The following is a 16949-nucleotide window of genomic DNA, read 5'->3' as shown; positions in this document are numbered from 1 at the left end:
CGAGAGAGCTGTTTAGTTGTGCGAGTGAGTGAGTGAGTGAGTGAGTGAGTGAACAAGCGAGGAATTACATGGGCAGTTTTCCCAGTGAGACTAATCGTGGTAGTAATCTTTTTAAAAGAAGGGTGATCCTGTCTACTTTATCTGATTTACTCAGGTTGGCTTACACCGCACGCAAGCGCACGCACGCAAGTGCACACACACACACACACACACACACACACACACACACACACACACACACACACGTTACATAGCAATTTAAAGTTTTATGTGTTTTACTCATACTTTGGTGTCTCTGCCTAGTGACATTTGACAACCCAGTAATGTTTTGGGTGGACTGGCTATTTCAGAAGATACTGTAAGTAATCCAACAAGCCGCTTATGTAACAACACTAAATGTAACAAGGATAAATGAACTCTTAAGTGTATTAATATAGACTGCGCATGAAGCTTGAACTTTGCTGCAGCTGTGAGCCTGCGACACCTGCGAGGAATATAAAATGCCAAGTTCATTGCCTGTGATCCGTTTGCTGAGAAAAACAGCCTCATGGAAATGATTTTTTACAATTCTTCATTGTAACATATTTTTCAAGGCAAGAGTTTTTACAGTGTATCGCTGGTTGTGGGATACTGTGAAATTGACATGATACTGACCATCATACTGCATGACCCAGACCAAGATACTGACCATGACACTGCCCATGACATGATACAGACCACGATACTGACATGATACTGACCACGATACTGACATGATACAGACCATGATACTGACATGACACAGACCATGATACAGACCATGATACTGACCATGATACTGACATGATACAGACCATGATACTGACATGACACAGACCATGATACTGACCATGATACAGACCATGATACTGACCACGATACTGACATGATACTCCATGATACTGACATGACACAGACCATGATACTCCATGATACTGACATGACACAGACCATGATACTGACCATGACACAGACCATGATACTGACATGATACTGACCATGATACTGACCATGAAATTTGGAGTAAAGTCATATTAGAAAAGTGAATTGTATTAACGTAACCGCGATGTTTCATGTGCAACAGATAAACGTTTCACGCAGATCAGTGTTTGTTGACATTGTCGTTGTTTATTTCCAGTATAAGTTAGCATTTTTTCATTTATAATTCTGGACATTGTCATTGTATAGAGCCACTGATGCCCTGTCTGCCTGTCTTTTTGTTTTATATTTTTATCCAGAGCTCTGTGTACAGTAAGTTTAACCAAAATTGTTTTAGATTTTGTGTGTGGTCTTACCTGTGTGTAAGGAGAGGTGTCTGGAGAGGGTCTGTTGTCGCCCAAACACCTTGCCACAGACAGGACAGGGGAAGAGCTGTTCATTCAACCTCCACTGGGCTATTCCGTTTCCTGGCTCCCCATCACCCTTTTCCGAGTCTGGAACACACACACAATGAGGGTCAAATATTTTATTTAAATGTTGGTGCTTGGACATCTCTTTTTGCTTTATTACCCTGTAAAGAATCAGATCAAAACTAAGGGAGAGACAGGATGAGATCGAGCTGGATGAGGTGGATTTTAACCCATGAGGAGTGCTCCAGCAAGCCTCCAGTTTTTTTGTATATTAATTTTTATTGTTTTTTTAAAAGACAAGACAAAACAAGACAAACAAACACCAGACTATAATGTGTAAGCATGAGTAATTAACCTATCTTAATGAGGTAATATAAATAGGCAGAGTACAACAGACCACAGTATGCAGTTGGACACAAGCCTCCAGTTTTGTATTTTCTAATAAGCACTTACATAACCCAAACAGTTAGACTTAACATGCTGTGAAGGAGAAAATAAAGGAAATTATTTATTTCAGATACACTGTATGTGTTGAGAGGGGGTCAGATTTGGGTCCTTGCACTCACAAGGAGCATAATAGTCAGTTGCTGGCAGAGCCACCAGGCATCCAAAGGACAAGAGTTTAATTTTGTTATACAGTACCATATTTCACTGAAACCTTAAATCAACAAATGCATCTCTTTCTTCTTTTCATACAACAGCCAGCTCTCTCTGAGCAGGTGCCCATGTGCCCTCCAGCACCAATCGGTCTTAAAGCCCGTTCTGGAAGACTGGCTTGCTGTCCATGCTGATCAGCTAGTGTAGTAACACACCCTGCCCCCAGCCTTCACCCTCAGCACAGCCACAGACCCAGGGTGGTCAAAGTAAAGCGATATAAAAAATAATTAAAAAAACAAGAAAGAAATAGACTTAAAAGATGGGAAGGGGAGAGTGCCGGATGGCAAGAGAGAGAGGGAGAAAGAGTGATAGAGATGGAGAGAAAGAGACCAAAACAAGACTGCAAGAGAGCGCAGCCTCACATTGGACAAGGAGAGAGAGAGAGAGAGAGGGAATTAACCTTCGGATGAAAGTGCATCTCTCCATTGAAGATTCTGCACCACGCAGAGGCCAAGCATTGCTTCTGCCCATAAAGCTGCATCAAATTACAACAGGCCTGTCCATGCAGAACGCACAGGGTGCCCTCGTACCCCACTGCGCAAAAAACCTCACGCCCCAAACACGGCACGGTGAAGAGTGGGGTAACCTCGGGTGATTTAGGCTTAATCTTACTTAACTGCATTGTCAAATGAAATGATGCGTCCTGTTACCCGCAACCTATAATGAGCTATGTTCGTGTCAAAAGTGATGTTGTGAGCTATATGCTAAACCACTTAAACCTTATAAACGTTGTTGACCGGGTCCCCCAGAGGTCTATACGAGGCCCTGTACTTTTTCCCCTCTACACTAAATGCCTTTGCTTAAAATAGGCAATCTAATCACAACACGTTTGGCAACACAGGTCGGCTATTTTCGCCGAATGTTCACCCCAAAATAGGGACACTAAGGTTCAAGTGGTTAAAATTACATGGCCAACACAAATTCAGCAAATACTAGACAATGAAGGATAGGGAGATCCGTGAAACAATTGGCTAAATGAAAGCCCTTTTTTTTATCTGTGTAACCTGAGTACAGACCCTACTGACCTTGTAAACTACATGATAGGGACAAACTTTGCTCTGGTCTTTACATAGCAGCAGTCCTGCACAGACATAAGTGAGGGTGGTCGGCCAATACCAACAATCCTGGATAAGCTCATGTGCTGTAGGCTACATTTAGTAACAAATAAATAGTAAACATGTGTCCCCCAGCCACCAATGATGCAGCAAACCTCCTAAGCACTGCAATGTCAACTAACTGATATTTCATTCATTTACTTTATTCCCCTATGAAACACCCAAGAATTTTTAAGCTGAAGTATTTTAAACTCATTAATAATAGCAATCCTCCTAATGTCAACTACTGTAACGGATATTTCATTAATTAAGTCTATTAACACGATTTGCCACAGTCTGTTCTTTGTTGTAGGAGTTGGATGAGCTGGATTTGAACCCATGAACTCACAAGTAGGTGAGTACTGCACTGTTCCTGTGTGGAGCGCTCACTAACAGACTGATCCACAAGCCTCCAGTTTTGTATGTTAGCACTTACATATAAGCCAAACAACATATCGACGCGCCGAAAAGGGCTAAACTAAATGAGGGGGGCGGCCGTAGCTAGTGGTAATCAGAAGGTCACCGGTTTTCCCCTTGGTCCCGGTCTATGTGTCAAAGTGTCCCTGAGCAAGGCACTTAAACCCTAACTGCCCCCCCCCCCTGTGAGTGCTCATCATAACCATCTGAGCAGCCATCAGCTAGATGAAGCTGAAACTGAATTTCCTCCATGGGAGTAAAAAGACAGAGATCTCCCTTTCCCTAAAGGATATATAAAACCTTTCACTGCTTCTCTTAGGAAGGGACAGCACGCACACTCCGTCAAGATTATTTAGTAGAACCAGTAGAAGCATACCTTCTTAATAATAATTAATTTAAGAATTAATGGTAGCATAATTAACAAAAACACATATCTTGATAATTGAAAAAAAATACTTTAAACTAACAACTGAAAACAAAGTATTCATGCAAATGTTTACTAAGGTAATACAACAAACTCTAAAGCCTGGTCAAATACCCATAGGCTTTAATGGAATCAAAATGCTTCCGCATCTGCAACCAGCAGGAGGGGAAATGGCGACGCCTTCTAGGAGAACTGCAGTGTTTTCATTACTTGCACACTGGCTTCATGTTGTTTGGGAATATCCACAATACAAGCAACTTGCAAGAAAAACAATTAAAAAATAAACGTTCTCTTCTTCATCACACGCGCGCACACACACACACACACACACACACACACACACACACACACACACACACCTAGTGCAGTATCAAAGAATGAAGTGTGCACTTGCCAGAATGTTTTATTTTACATTAAGAAACAGAGTTACTGTTTTACATCTCACTAAACTCGCTAAGTACGGTTCAAATAAGGCTAGACTGGAATAGTTTGGATTGGCTCAGTCTGTGCCCTAGGTCTTGCTTCAAACAGTTTGCCTCAGATGAAGACTCAATTTATCAGATGAAGGAAACTTATTGTTTGTACCGCTGTGAGAAACACCATTCAACACAAGGTGACCTCGACCAAGAACAGTTTATTGTTTCCCCATCAAAGACTTCGAAAAACACTTTCATATCACAGAAAAATGGAATGAATCCGATGTTAATTACTTGGGTATTGTCCAGACATTTCACCAAAACAAGCTCCTACATATGGTTCAGATTCTAACGCGACCACTACACCCTACTGTACTCGGCAACGCTGCAGTTCCAGCACCTGGAAGAGCAAAACGTTCCCTGTCAGTCTCTCCCAGTTACAGACCCTGAGTCTTTGCAGATAGCAATCAGTGTGCAGGACCTCGACACCCCATGCCCTACAACAACAAGAGAAGAAATATATGTTTGCTCAATGACACAATCTGTGATAGCTGCTTGTAGCCGATTCCCACTAAAATAGGACCCCCCCCCCCCCCCCCCCGCCACGAAAGCTGTCATAATGCAAACACAAGCTGTCAGGCTGACAGGCTGTTTCATAGGGAAGGGTCTCGGGATAGACAGAGGAGGAGGAATTCAATGTTTTTGTGGCATTTTGGGAGGAGGGGAGTGTGCAGGGGTGGAGGTGGGGGGGGGGTCGATGGTGAACGTTAAAAGTGTAGATACTGTAGGCTTCAGAGGGAGAGAGATGGGGGCTGCGCTGAAGGACGATTTGCTGGGTTTGTATCGACTTCTCAGGCAGCCCTAGAGCCTTACTTTCCATCTCTCTCTTTCTCACAGATCTCCATCTCTCTCTTTATAAAAGCTAGTGAATGTAAGGCCTGGTCCTTTAAGCCATTGCTAAACTGAAACAAATCCTTTGCTTTTACTTGATATCACCAGAGCCCATCGGCAGCCGAATCGACTTCAAGCAATTTTGCCATTTTTCAAACGAGAAACACTTAAACGAACACGTCGAACAGTGGCATGGGCAAACATTTAATGACCAGGCAATGGGGTGGAAGTTTCGCTAAATCCGAACTGTTTTCTTTTTTTTACTCTGAGAGTGTAGAGTCCATTTTTACACTCTCAGTCAAATCAACACTGAGGATTTGACAGTGTAGGTGTGGAATAAAGGCAGACGCCAATAGTGTTTAATTTGACTGTGATTGCCTGAACCAGCTCTGGGTATTATACAGGGTCTCTTATTCACACAACACTAGGTGGTCTGCTCAGACGGTTTTAGATTTTAACCACTTAAACCCTCCAGTCTTAGAGAACCGGACTGGAGTTACAACTGTACTTTGTCGTTGACTGTATTTTTTCCCCAAATCTCTTCGCCAAAAATAGCTGATACGTTGTGAGCTTGTAGCTCTGCTATTTTTGGCGAATGTTCCCCCCAGAATAGGCATGGGTTTCAAGTGGTTAATACTCATTATGCCACTACGTAGAAAACTAAAGATTCATTTTATGAAAGCAGTGTGGAACAAAGACATCAGACTCAGAGCTCTATTCACATTAACATACTGTCAGTATTTCAGGCTCTTTTTTGGCAGCCATTTGGCATATTTCCTCCTGCAGCACCATGAATTATGTTGAAATCAAGTTATGGTTGCAGGTAAAAGCAGCCCACACATCACCGCATTGATCTTTTTTATTAATTGCACTGTCATGGCAATGCATTTCTCTTGGGGGAAAAAAACGGCAATTAGTTAAGATTCAACAGGTCACTGTCAGGTCAGCTAAGATGGTTAGGAGCTGGGTTACTGTAAGGTCAATTAAGAGGGTTAGGAGCTGGGTTACTGTCAGGTCAGCTAAGATGGTTAGGAGCTGGGTTACGGTCAGGTCAATTAAGAGGGTTAGGAGCTTGATTACTATCAGGTCAGTTAAGAAGGTTAGGAGCTGGGTTACTATCAGGTCAGTTAAGATGGTTAGGAGCTGGGTTACTATCAGGTCAGCTAAGATGGTTAGGAGCTGGGTTACTATCAGGTCAGTTAAGAAGGTTAGGAGCTGGGTTACTATCAGGTCAGCTAAGATGGTTAGGAGCTGGGTTACGGTCAGGTCAATTAAGAGGGTTAGGAGCTTGATTACTATCAGGTCAGTTAAGATGGCTAGGAGCTTGGTTACTATCAGGTCAGTTAAGATGGTTAGGAGCTGGGTTACTGTCAGGTCAGTTAAGATGGTTGGGAGCTTGTCTTTGCTCAAGATTAGTCTCGCGTAACCAGACGTTTCACAGCTCCGTCTACCCTGCCAGGAGGTGGAGTATAGGTGGAGCTCGCTGAGTCTGGTTATGCGAGAATAGCTCAAAATATACATATAGGATATTTAAATACCCAATATCACCCAGTACGATTTCAATAACCTAGTGTTTTTTTGGAATACTAAACCATACTAAACAAATGATCTTCACTCTTAGTACTAACTGTGCTGTGTTCTAGCCTCATGTACTGTATCTCACAAATTAATCTGATAATTCATTAAAGAAAACTCAAAGTAATTCAGTGTGAGAACCAAGTGAATGATTAGAGAATTCCCAATTTAATCAGTTCAGTAATGAATTAGTCATTTCAGATTTCTCACTTTCACAAAGATTGTGGTCTCCTCCTAATAACCGGGACCACTGCTGTCCCCCAGACTGCCCCCCCCCCCCCCCCCCCACTCCCACTACTCTGTCTCAGTGCCCTGGAGGCTGAGGAATCTTAAGGATGTATTTCTTTTGTCATTTTTTCATGATTTATTTCAGAGAGGAGAGTGTAGAGAGACAGGGAATCAAGGGCAGAGATAGAGAGGAGAGACATGCGAGACAAGACGGCGGTCAGATTCAAACCCAGGTCCTTGCGCTCACTGGGAGCATATGGTCTACAGCACTGACTGGCTGAGCCACAAGGCACCCCAAGGTGAGGAATCTTAGCAATGAGCCTGTCGACAGCATGGTTAGATTTAATCGTCCTACTGCCACTGAGTCAGCCGTCATGTGAACCTCCTGCCAGTGCACTGCTCTGAGTCACAACCCTAACAAGGGCCTGGCGCTCACTCTTACACACGCATGCATGCACACACCAGTAGGAGTCTGACACCCAGCCGACAGAGAGCGACTGAGTGACAGTGTCTGTGTAGTGAAACAGGAACGCAAATATATTAAATATGATTGGCTATTGGGGATATTCGTTGAGCTCAGATCAAATCAAATGACCCGCACGGTTTCCAATTTATGCTCCCATCATTGTCATCATTCACCTGTTACATCTATGCTACTAGGGGTGGCATAGAACAAATTATAATTGATTCAATTAATTTGTTTTAGATTCACTGTTGTTAACTCTCTCAGTGCCAATGAAATAAAAAAAATATTGCGAACTGTGCCAACATTTTTTTGTTTGTTTTTTCAAAGTAAAAAAAAGTGCTTAGGAAGCGAGATACAGCCTTTTTCAGTTATAAGTTAAACAAGGAGTGGATGGAGCTGCAAATCTTCATATAATGATATCTTGGGTTCTGAACACTTTAAAAAAAATAATAATAATAATTTTAAAAAAAAATTAAACTCTGGATTTTTCGTTCTGGCAGGGAGGGTATTCAGTAAAAACTCGGGATAACTCGGGGTCTGGCACTGAGACAGTTAATCTATAAAACAAATTAATAATATATTTTTTTATCTATTCTAATAGCAGATCTCCAAGCTATTTTCATATAACAAAGTATAAAAGTAGGGTGTAAATAGTTGATCAGACTAATTGTTTTAGCCGATTATAAAAAAAATGGCTTATGATTTTTTTGCATTGATTTGTTGATCTATCGATAGTTGTAGCCCTATAGGCTATACAATATACGTACTGATATTATCGTTGAGGAGGCTGGTGTGTTCAAAGTCTATCTCAAAAAACTTCGACAACATGGGTATTGATGCACAGCTGCCGGTTTCACAAGGATCAAACCGGTGACCTTTCTTAATACAGAGGACCATGTCTCTCACCATTATGCCACCCTGGCAATCTGCCATGTTGACTAGTTCAGGGGTATTAGGAGAAGTGTATTTTGTCCTCACCACCAGCCCCTAGCCTCGGCTGTAGACAGGTGGCACCGGTGTCAAAACATGAGCCTCGTCGTCAGAGACACTGGAGCCTCCGTAACCTCAGCCAACCTCCGGGCTGTGTCTTCGCTTGACCTCGCCATTGGCTAGCTCAGGGCCTAGTCATAGTGACAGCCTCTGACTGGCTATTGAAAGCATTGTGCTCCTGCCTCCCTGTCCCTGTTAATACCCAGGGCACTTGAGCGCTTCTTCACAGTTGAAGGTCTGTTGACAGACGTATATATATATATTTCTATATACATACACATGTTGATACTTGACTGTAGCCAGTCTTATATTCATTATTGATAGCCTGTAGTGCACTCATTCATTCATATCAACCGTTGTTACTGTCTGTACATAAACATGATACCATATCTACCCATAATACTCATTGTTGATAGACACATAATATGTGCACTGGCAATAGATTTATAGCAATAAATTCATTCATATATTCACTGTACATTTATAATTATTGACTGCTATTATGTTCACTCATTCGGAGATCAAAGTGCAGATATCTAGGGAGCTCAGCAGCGCAGTATTTTACTATCTTTATTTTTGTCTTTACTTTTATCTTAGGTTTGGTTCTTGACCTTTAAAGGTCAAATTATACTTGCTGTATCGTGTAGCCATGTCCATCATTTGATGTAAACATCGCCACCATCTCATGTCCACCGTGACATCTGCACCCATCCCACATTTTGTGACTGTGTGTACTTTATGTGTGGATAAGTAGACTATACTGCATATGCATTGGGGGGAAAGAATGCCCTGTTTGAGGAGACGGTGAGAGGAGATCTGTCTTATCGTAAAGGCCTGAGAGCTTGAAGCTTGAGCTGCCTAACAGCATTAACTGTACCCACCCAGTCAGAGGTGAGAGCAGGGTAAGGCCCTGGTCACACAAGGTGACCAGGAGCCAACAGGCAGAGGCCCTGGGGTCCGCGGCCCCGGCAAACGGAGAGATAATTAAGCGAATTAGGGCGCGGCGTGGTCCTTGAAGTGCTTTAATAGTTTAATTAGTGTTATTAGAGCAGGGGACATGGGTAACAGAGGACAGGGAGCGCCTGACCTAGGAGCCCTGAAGTCACAATGTTAACACACACACATACAGTACACACATCCTTCATGTGACACACACACACACACAAACACATTATTCACAGTACTCCCTTCCGATGGTGCTTTCTCTCTCGCTCTCACACACATACGTCATCTTCGGGCACACTGACACAACAACATGTTTTCCCCACACGTGCACTCCCGCACTCACTGGTGGGCGTACAGATGGACAATCTTACATCCACTAATTCATGTGCACTCAGTCGTACATCTGATGTACAGTCCATTTAACTGGAGGTGTAATTCCAGAGAACGGCGTGGCCAAACAGCTAATGGCTGGTGTGGAGTGAGGTGGTTTGAACTGGGAAGAGTAGAGGATTTAAGTAGTTCAACAGTTGTTGTGAAAGACTGAACCTCGCCACACTTAAACACAATAGCACTGCACCAACAGGAAGATTACCCATTTAGAGAAACAGAGGGCACATGTGTGTGTGTGTGTGTGTACTGTATGTGGGAGACAAAATGAGAAAAAGAGAGAGGGAGAGTGCATGGTTTGAATTATGGTTACTTTATGAACTGAATGTACTGTATACTGTACACTGCTTTGGCATGACGGTCATACCAATAAAGCAATTTAAAGGGGAAATAACCTCTTGGTCATTTTGTGATTTAGCTGCCATCTAAAGGCACATAATCATCTAAACTAAAGGGAAGATTTATTTATGGCATTTAATGCTTTATTTCAGATAGATTGAACATTGAGAAAGGAAAGGTGGGAGAGACGCATGCAGTAATGAGCCTTGGGTCAGATTCAAACCGGGGGTGAGCTGCATGGACTATAGCCTTATTTAAATGGTACGTGCTCTTACTCGGTGAGTCGCCGTGCCCATTAAGGGCGGTTTATACTTAATTGTGCATCTGTGTCACGCTGTGAACCTGTAGATCTTCTATTTTTGGTGTGCGACACAGCATGCAACCAAGTATGAATCAGGCATTATTCATTTTATTAGCTTCACTTGTATTGTTTACATCAGTGCACTCTCAGCCTAGTCCTCTATGCACGCACGCACGCACGCACGCACGCACGCACGCGCACACACACACCAGAAGTAAAACAAAACAACGAGAGAGAAAGAGAGAGACGGATACGGAGTGAACAAGAGACAAACAGACAGAGGGCAAGAGACAGGGGACCTGCGCTTACAGCACTAACCACACACACCAGGGGGCAGAGGGGGGTGGGGGGGCACATGGTGGGCTGGGTGAATTAACTTTCAGGGCACCCCTGACACACAGAAGCCAATCAGATTTCCATTAACAGGCAGAGGGACGAGGCCAGGTTGGAACCTGCTAATTAACCTCTGGATCTCTCACTGCCAACAGGAGCAGACAGAGAAACTCTGGAATGCATGGCTTCGCAAGAGGGGAGGAGGAGAGGAGAGAAAAGAACAGGAAGAGAGGAGAGAAAAGAAAAGAACGGGAGGAGAGGAGAGAAAAGAACAGGAAGAGAGGAGAGAAAAGAACGGGAGGAGAGGAGAGAAAAGAACAGGAAGAGAGGAGAGAAAAGAAAAGAACGGGAGGAGAGGAGAGAAAAGAACAGGAGGAGGAGAGAAAACAACAGGAGGAGAGGAAAGGAGAGAGAAACGGGCAAGGAGTAGAGAACAAAAAAGAACCAGAGGAGATGGGATAAAAGAAGAGAGAAGAGGAGTAACAGGCAGGAAGAGAGAAGAACAGGAGGAAAGAAAATGCCCATCCCTGTGGGGAGCTGAGGAGAAGGTGCTGCTGGTGGAGCTCTAGTGAGGAGGACCAGACAGGGAGGAGGGCAACAGTGCTTTGGCTGGGGGAGTGTAGCATGTGGGAGGCCTGGGTTCCTCTGAGGTTGGACCTGAGGACATGGAGGTGCTGGTCCACGGTGTCCTTGTGGTTGTGTACTGACTGTGTGGAGGTAGCTGTCTCAGTGCTGTGATCCTGCATAGCTGTGTAGTTAGCGGAGGCCTTGAGGCTCCCATTATGTGAGTAGGTGGGATACATGGAACTCAGTGAGCACAGTATGTGTGTGTGTGTGTGTGTGTGTGTGTGTGTGTGTGTGTGTGTGTGTGTGTGTGTGTGTGTGTGTGTGTGTGTGTGTGTGTGTGTGTGTGTGCGTGCGTGCGTGTGCACCAAATGCCCTCGCAAGTACAGTAGAATTTGAGAAATAGACGTTTACAAGTAGTCAACCTAAAATCTTGACGTCCTCACAAGATTACTAATACAAACGTGTGTGTGTTTCTCTAGATCTGAATTAGATTGTGTGTTTCTCTAGCTAATTAGATTATTTTTGCTGAGAATATCTTTCTACTTTAGCTGTATGCAAATAATATGATAGACATTTATTATTTTTCTGTTTAATTTACCATTTGTTTCTTTCAAACATTCAAAGACAAAGAATAGCTTATTCACATTTTGAAAATAACACTTGTACATATTTCAAAATATACAAGTGAAGTTAATTAATTTTCAAAAATTAGATACATTTTGATTGCTAAAAATATATATTTTGGTTGTACAGGTTTTTCCTATATAAACAAATCCATGTTTACCAAGTTATCCAAGTTCACATTTCTGTGGTGCTTGCTCTGCAGCCTACAGTATGACTCATATAATAAGAAATATGCAAGTCACATGGTTGTCAATGTAATACACATTCATTCTTTCTATGTCTGCATTCAATTTAATGCCACATGTTTAGTGTAAGACGAGATGTCTGTTCCTCTCAACAGTGTGTGTGTGTGTGTGTGTGTGTGTGTGTGTGTGTGTGTGTGTGTGTGTGTGTGTGTGCGTGCGTGTGTGTCTCTGTTTGCGTGTATTCTCTGTGCCTCTCTCTGCCAGTGTGTGATTGTGTCTCAATGTGTGCTTGCTTTTGTGTTGGTCTGTACCTGTGTCTACATATACAGTATGAATAGTATGTATGTGGGTTAATCCATCAGTGTGTGTGCTTGTGTGCATCTGTGCCTCCGAGTATGTTTGTGTCTCTTCATATCTCCATGGATGGTTCATGTTCTTGTGTGTCTCTGCTGCTGCTGCGTGTGTGCGTGTGCGTGTGTGTGTGTGTGTGTGTGTGTGTGTGTGTGTGTCTCTCTCTTACCGTGGAAAGCTGCCCTGGCAGAAGAACTAGCCTCTGCAGGTGAGGAACTCTTGGAGCGCGAGCTGAAGGGTGATTGTCTGTAGCGCTCATCTAGAAATGTACTGCAACACACACACACACACAATTAATTATCACGGCAAGAACTTTGTGTTATCAGCAAAAGAGTAACAGGAGAAGAGCAAGGGGAGAGGGAGGGAGAGGATTAAATCAAACTTGAACTTAAAGGTCCAATGAAATGACATTTTCGGTCGTTTCAGTCTGGAACGGCCTCGCAACCAAGCAGAAGGTTCCATCCCTTCAGGCTATGGCATGGTAGAATCTCACTCACGTGGTGCACAGTGTTATTGTTTGTAGCCTGAAGGCGTACGCTGGCCATGGGAGAGAGAGACGGCCACTGTGCAGAATGTTTTGTGTTACCAAGTTGATTATTCTAACCTAAAATGTTTTCAGATACATATTTTAGTGTGCTGATTAAGTATACAATGAGTAATACACAGTCTGGACGTTCAAAACGGAGTAGTTCTGTAATTAAAATCAACTGTGTTTGGAGGAACGTGCAGCTATGGGAATCACACAGGCGAACAATCAAGATTAATTTTATATTCACAAGAGTTGATCTATCTATGTCATCATGCAGCACGTGAGAAAGTAATTAAAGGTCTGGTGAAATGAAAAATATGTTTTTCACACTTTTAGAGCATATCCGTGGCAGTGTTTCGCTTATATGCATTAAGCAGTGGCGGGCCGCCACCCCTTAAATCCGACCGCCACAGTATGATTTTTTTCTGTAAAAAGAAATAATAATCTTTTTTTACAGAAAAAATGATGCTCTCAGGCAGTATGCCATCTGTGCCATCACTAGTTGTTGATGTGTGACTGACTGATTTGTATACTTTTATTAGCAAAAGTATAGACTTTAAACAGTTAAAGTCTATACTTTTGCTAATAAAAGTATATTTTCCTAAATCTGGAGACAATTCATATGTAAACTATATACAGATTATTACGGTGCACATGTACTATATAAGATATAAGACTCGTGTTTGAGCATAAATATGCATTTTGAGGACCCAAAAGAAAAATCGGTGTACACGCTGACACCCAAGCAAAAAACATGAATTAGTTGAGTTGTAGCAGTTTCCATATACAATACACATACCATTTTGTTCTCCCTATTGTACTTGTCTTGTACATTTGAATTTGAATGAATGTATTTATTATAGATTTTTGGTTTGCGTTAAGACACCCTCCTATAACATTTAGCACTATGTTTACAATAAGTTTGGCAATATGTTCTCTTGGACTTTTCTGTGTTTCATCCTTTTGTCATACATGTACAAATATGTGATCCTGATGCATGTTTCTACTATAAAAACATCAATGAATCAATCAAACAAGCTAACACTGTAGTTATCATATCATGCTGTGGTACTTTTATATCATTTGATGAAGTGAGCTTGTGATAGTGTCAAAGGATCATAGCAGTTTGACTTCTAGCCATTAGCAGAGATTGCCCTGCTCTTCATAAAATGTTGGGTACTTAAGTGTATGCATTTATGTATGCATTTATAAACATCATTCATGTTGGAATGGTGTGGGGAAACACTCTACAAGTACTGCTGCAACAATCAATTATCTTCTTAACGATTATTCTGTTCACTACTTTTATTATTATTTTTTTCCATCCCACTATTACTCTATCCGATCTACAAGCTCACAACTGAGCTTGTAGACCTGCTATTTTCGAAAATCTATTATTTTATAAAAAGTATTGTTTATAATCAATTAAATAGTTTAGTTCGATTAACTGTTTCACCCAATCTACAAGATTTGAAAGTTGCTAGATTTAGATAATTCACCCTTTTGAATGTCACTATGGTGTTTATTTTATCTGAACTTATTGTATTACCCTAATACAATGTGCAATATGGCTGGAGTGTCGGATTTGAAACTTGAATTTTACCTTGAAGAGGTCTTTTAATAAATTACAGATGATGTTAACAAAAATGTTAGGTACATTCTGTAACATTTATGGAATATAGACAAAGCATAAACAAACAATATCTAAACAATTAAAACAATTTTGGGGGAAATGGTTTGTGTTATCTATGTGGCTGATGTTGACAGTGGACAATGACATGTACTACATAACACTAATTTAGTGTTATGTAACACTGGTATGGTCCTTTAGCCACTTCAACCCTATTTCAAAAATAGCAGATCTACAAACTCACTGTACTGTAGGTTGAAAGTGGTTAAAGATGCGTTGTGTTTGAAGTGTAATGAAGCTCGGACAAGGGTGTAATTACAGTACACACACTAACCACAATCACAACAGCTTATCCTCTCACCTGTTCATGCCCACCATGTTGTCCTTGTGGTCATTGGCTTTGCTGACCTTTTCTGTAAAATTAACAGATAAGAAAAGGTGTTAGGTGAAAAGTCATTCAGTTCATTAGAACAAAGTATTGGGGGTGAACCAGTGTGCTCTTTAGTAGACTAGTTGCCATTGACTATGAGATGACATGCTCGACTATAGGGAGTATACTTGGAGTGACAGAAAAAGTAAATGACATTTTTCCACATTTCTTCCGCCTCGACTAAACAATAGTGTAAAACACAACAACAAAAAAACTAAACGACAAAGAAGGGGACTTCTTGAGAAGTCCAAGACACTCAGTCTCAAGAATGTAAAACCTCTTTGATTTAGAATGGTATGGTTAAAACATCTATGCACCTATACGTAACGGCCAACTGGCCTTAATCAGGAAACCAAGGAAAGTTTCTGTGTTAGACATTTAAACTCTACTAGAAGAGGAGGGCTTTGAGAGGTGATGACATCAAAATCTTTGCTGTTCTTGTCACTCTCCCTCACTGGCAACCACAGGTCTCTATTGACTACTTAAAACATGTTCAGCGTCAAACACGGAATCTTGCTCAATGAACCTAGAAGCCATTACAACTGTAGATTGATTACTGGCACAACAGTTAAAGCTATATACATATCCAAAACAATTTAACACAATAAACAGACTAAGCTACAGTAACACCAGCTAACTCCCCTACAGCTAATCCACCCCCCCCCCCCTCCTATAACTGCCGTCCGCTGAAAACCCAGAGAGCATGGAGGGAGAATGAGACCCATATGTGGCACGCTTCGACTTTCAAGGAAAACGCACATTAGTGCATTTCAAAGCTCACAGCGTCTGGGCGACCTTGGTCACTGATGTGTGTGTACGCGGCCCCTGCTGCTCTGGGTAATTCATATTGATTGCTCATTGTGTGACAGCGGAGTCTAACATGTCTCCTGCAGCCTCCTTTCCACAGCAGACACTACAAGTTCTGGGGGGGTGGGGGGGGGTCGGGGAGTTGCTCCTCCATTGTGGTGGACAGCAACTAAGTACATTTACTTGAGTACTGTCTTTGACTCCGCTACATTTCAAATACTTATTGTACTTTTGACTCCACTACATTTCTAGGAAGGGACTCTTGGGACCAAAAAATATATTATGAATAAACCACATAAGCTTTCAAATATAGTGAAAATAGCCGATCTACAAGCTCACAACGCATGGGACCCAAGCCTGTAGATGGGCTATTTTCACTATTTTAATAATTTGTCAATACAGCAGTGCATTGATATTAGAAAAAAATCTACTTCGTAATTTGTACTTTTGAATACTTGAGTATTTACTTGAGTATATACTTTGTCCACCACCACTTGCCCAGTTGTAGGCACACCCAACCAGGGTGGCGGCAGTGATGGTGGTGAGGGTCCCTCTCTTTGCCCTCGACAACCCCCCCCCCCCCCTCAGTCATGCCACTACTGCCAAGGACAGAGGTCTCTTTCCGCGTTGCCATGGATATGCCGCACGGGAGAAATGTACAGGGAAGAAGGAGGGGTTGGGGTGTGTGTGTGGGATTGGGGGGGTGGGGGGGGGGGCAGTGTGTGCAGCCAAGTGCACTTATGCTGGCATGTTTGAAAACGAGTCCAGAGAGAGAAGGAAAAGAGAGGGAGAGAGAGAGAGAGTGAGAGAAAGAGAGGAGGAGGGGGGAGGCTTGTGTGGACACCACTCCCCACGGGAGCCTTGTGTGTGTGTGTGTGGGCATAGGTGTGTGTGAATCTGTGTGTGTGTGTGTGTGTGTGTATGTGTGTGCAAGCGCGTGTGTGTATAAAAGGTGTGTATGACTGTGGGGTTATGTGTGCTTGTAAATGTGTGACA

The 16949-nt window shown here is 42.3% G+C and overlaps 1 protein-coding gene across 4 annotated transcripts in view; it reads right to left on the bottom strand.

The window, feature by feature from the left end:
- znf827 (zinc finger protein 827) overlaps positions 1–16949 on the bottom strand; it is a 108311-nt gene that overhangs the window by 22684 nt on the left and 68678 nt on the right. For all 4 annotated transcript variants that reach the window (XM_084044668.1, XM_084044670.1, XM_084044669.1 and 1 more), the window contains exons 7-9: positions 15078–15129; positions 12727–12827; positions 1314–1451 (exon numbers count right to left, since the gene is read on the bottom strand). In XM_084044668.1, coding sequence (XP_083900794.1) covers positions 1314–1451; positions 12727–12827; positions 15078–15129 — 291 coding nt within the window. The remainder of the gene's footprint in view (positions 1–1313; positions 1452–12726; positions 12828–15077; positions 15130–16949) is intronic.

This window comes from Gymnoscopelus microlampas (assembly GCF_963454915.1).
Source record: "Gymnoscopelus microlampas genome assembly, chromosome: 2".
In the NCBI taxonomy this organism is placed as follows: domain Eukaryota; kingdom Metazoa; phylum Chordata; class Actinopteri; order Myctophiformes; family Myctophidae; genus Gymnoscopelus; species Gymnoscopelus microlampas.
The sequence above is the reverse complement of the archived record's forward strand: the minus strand, read 5'-3'. Positions and strand labels throughout refer to the sequence as shown.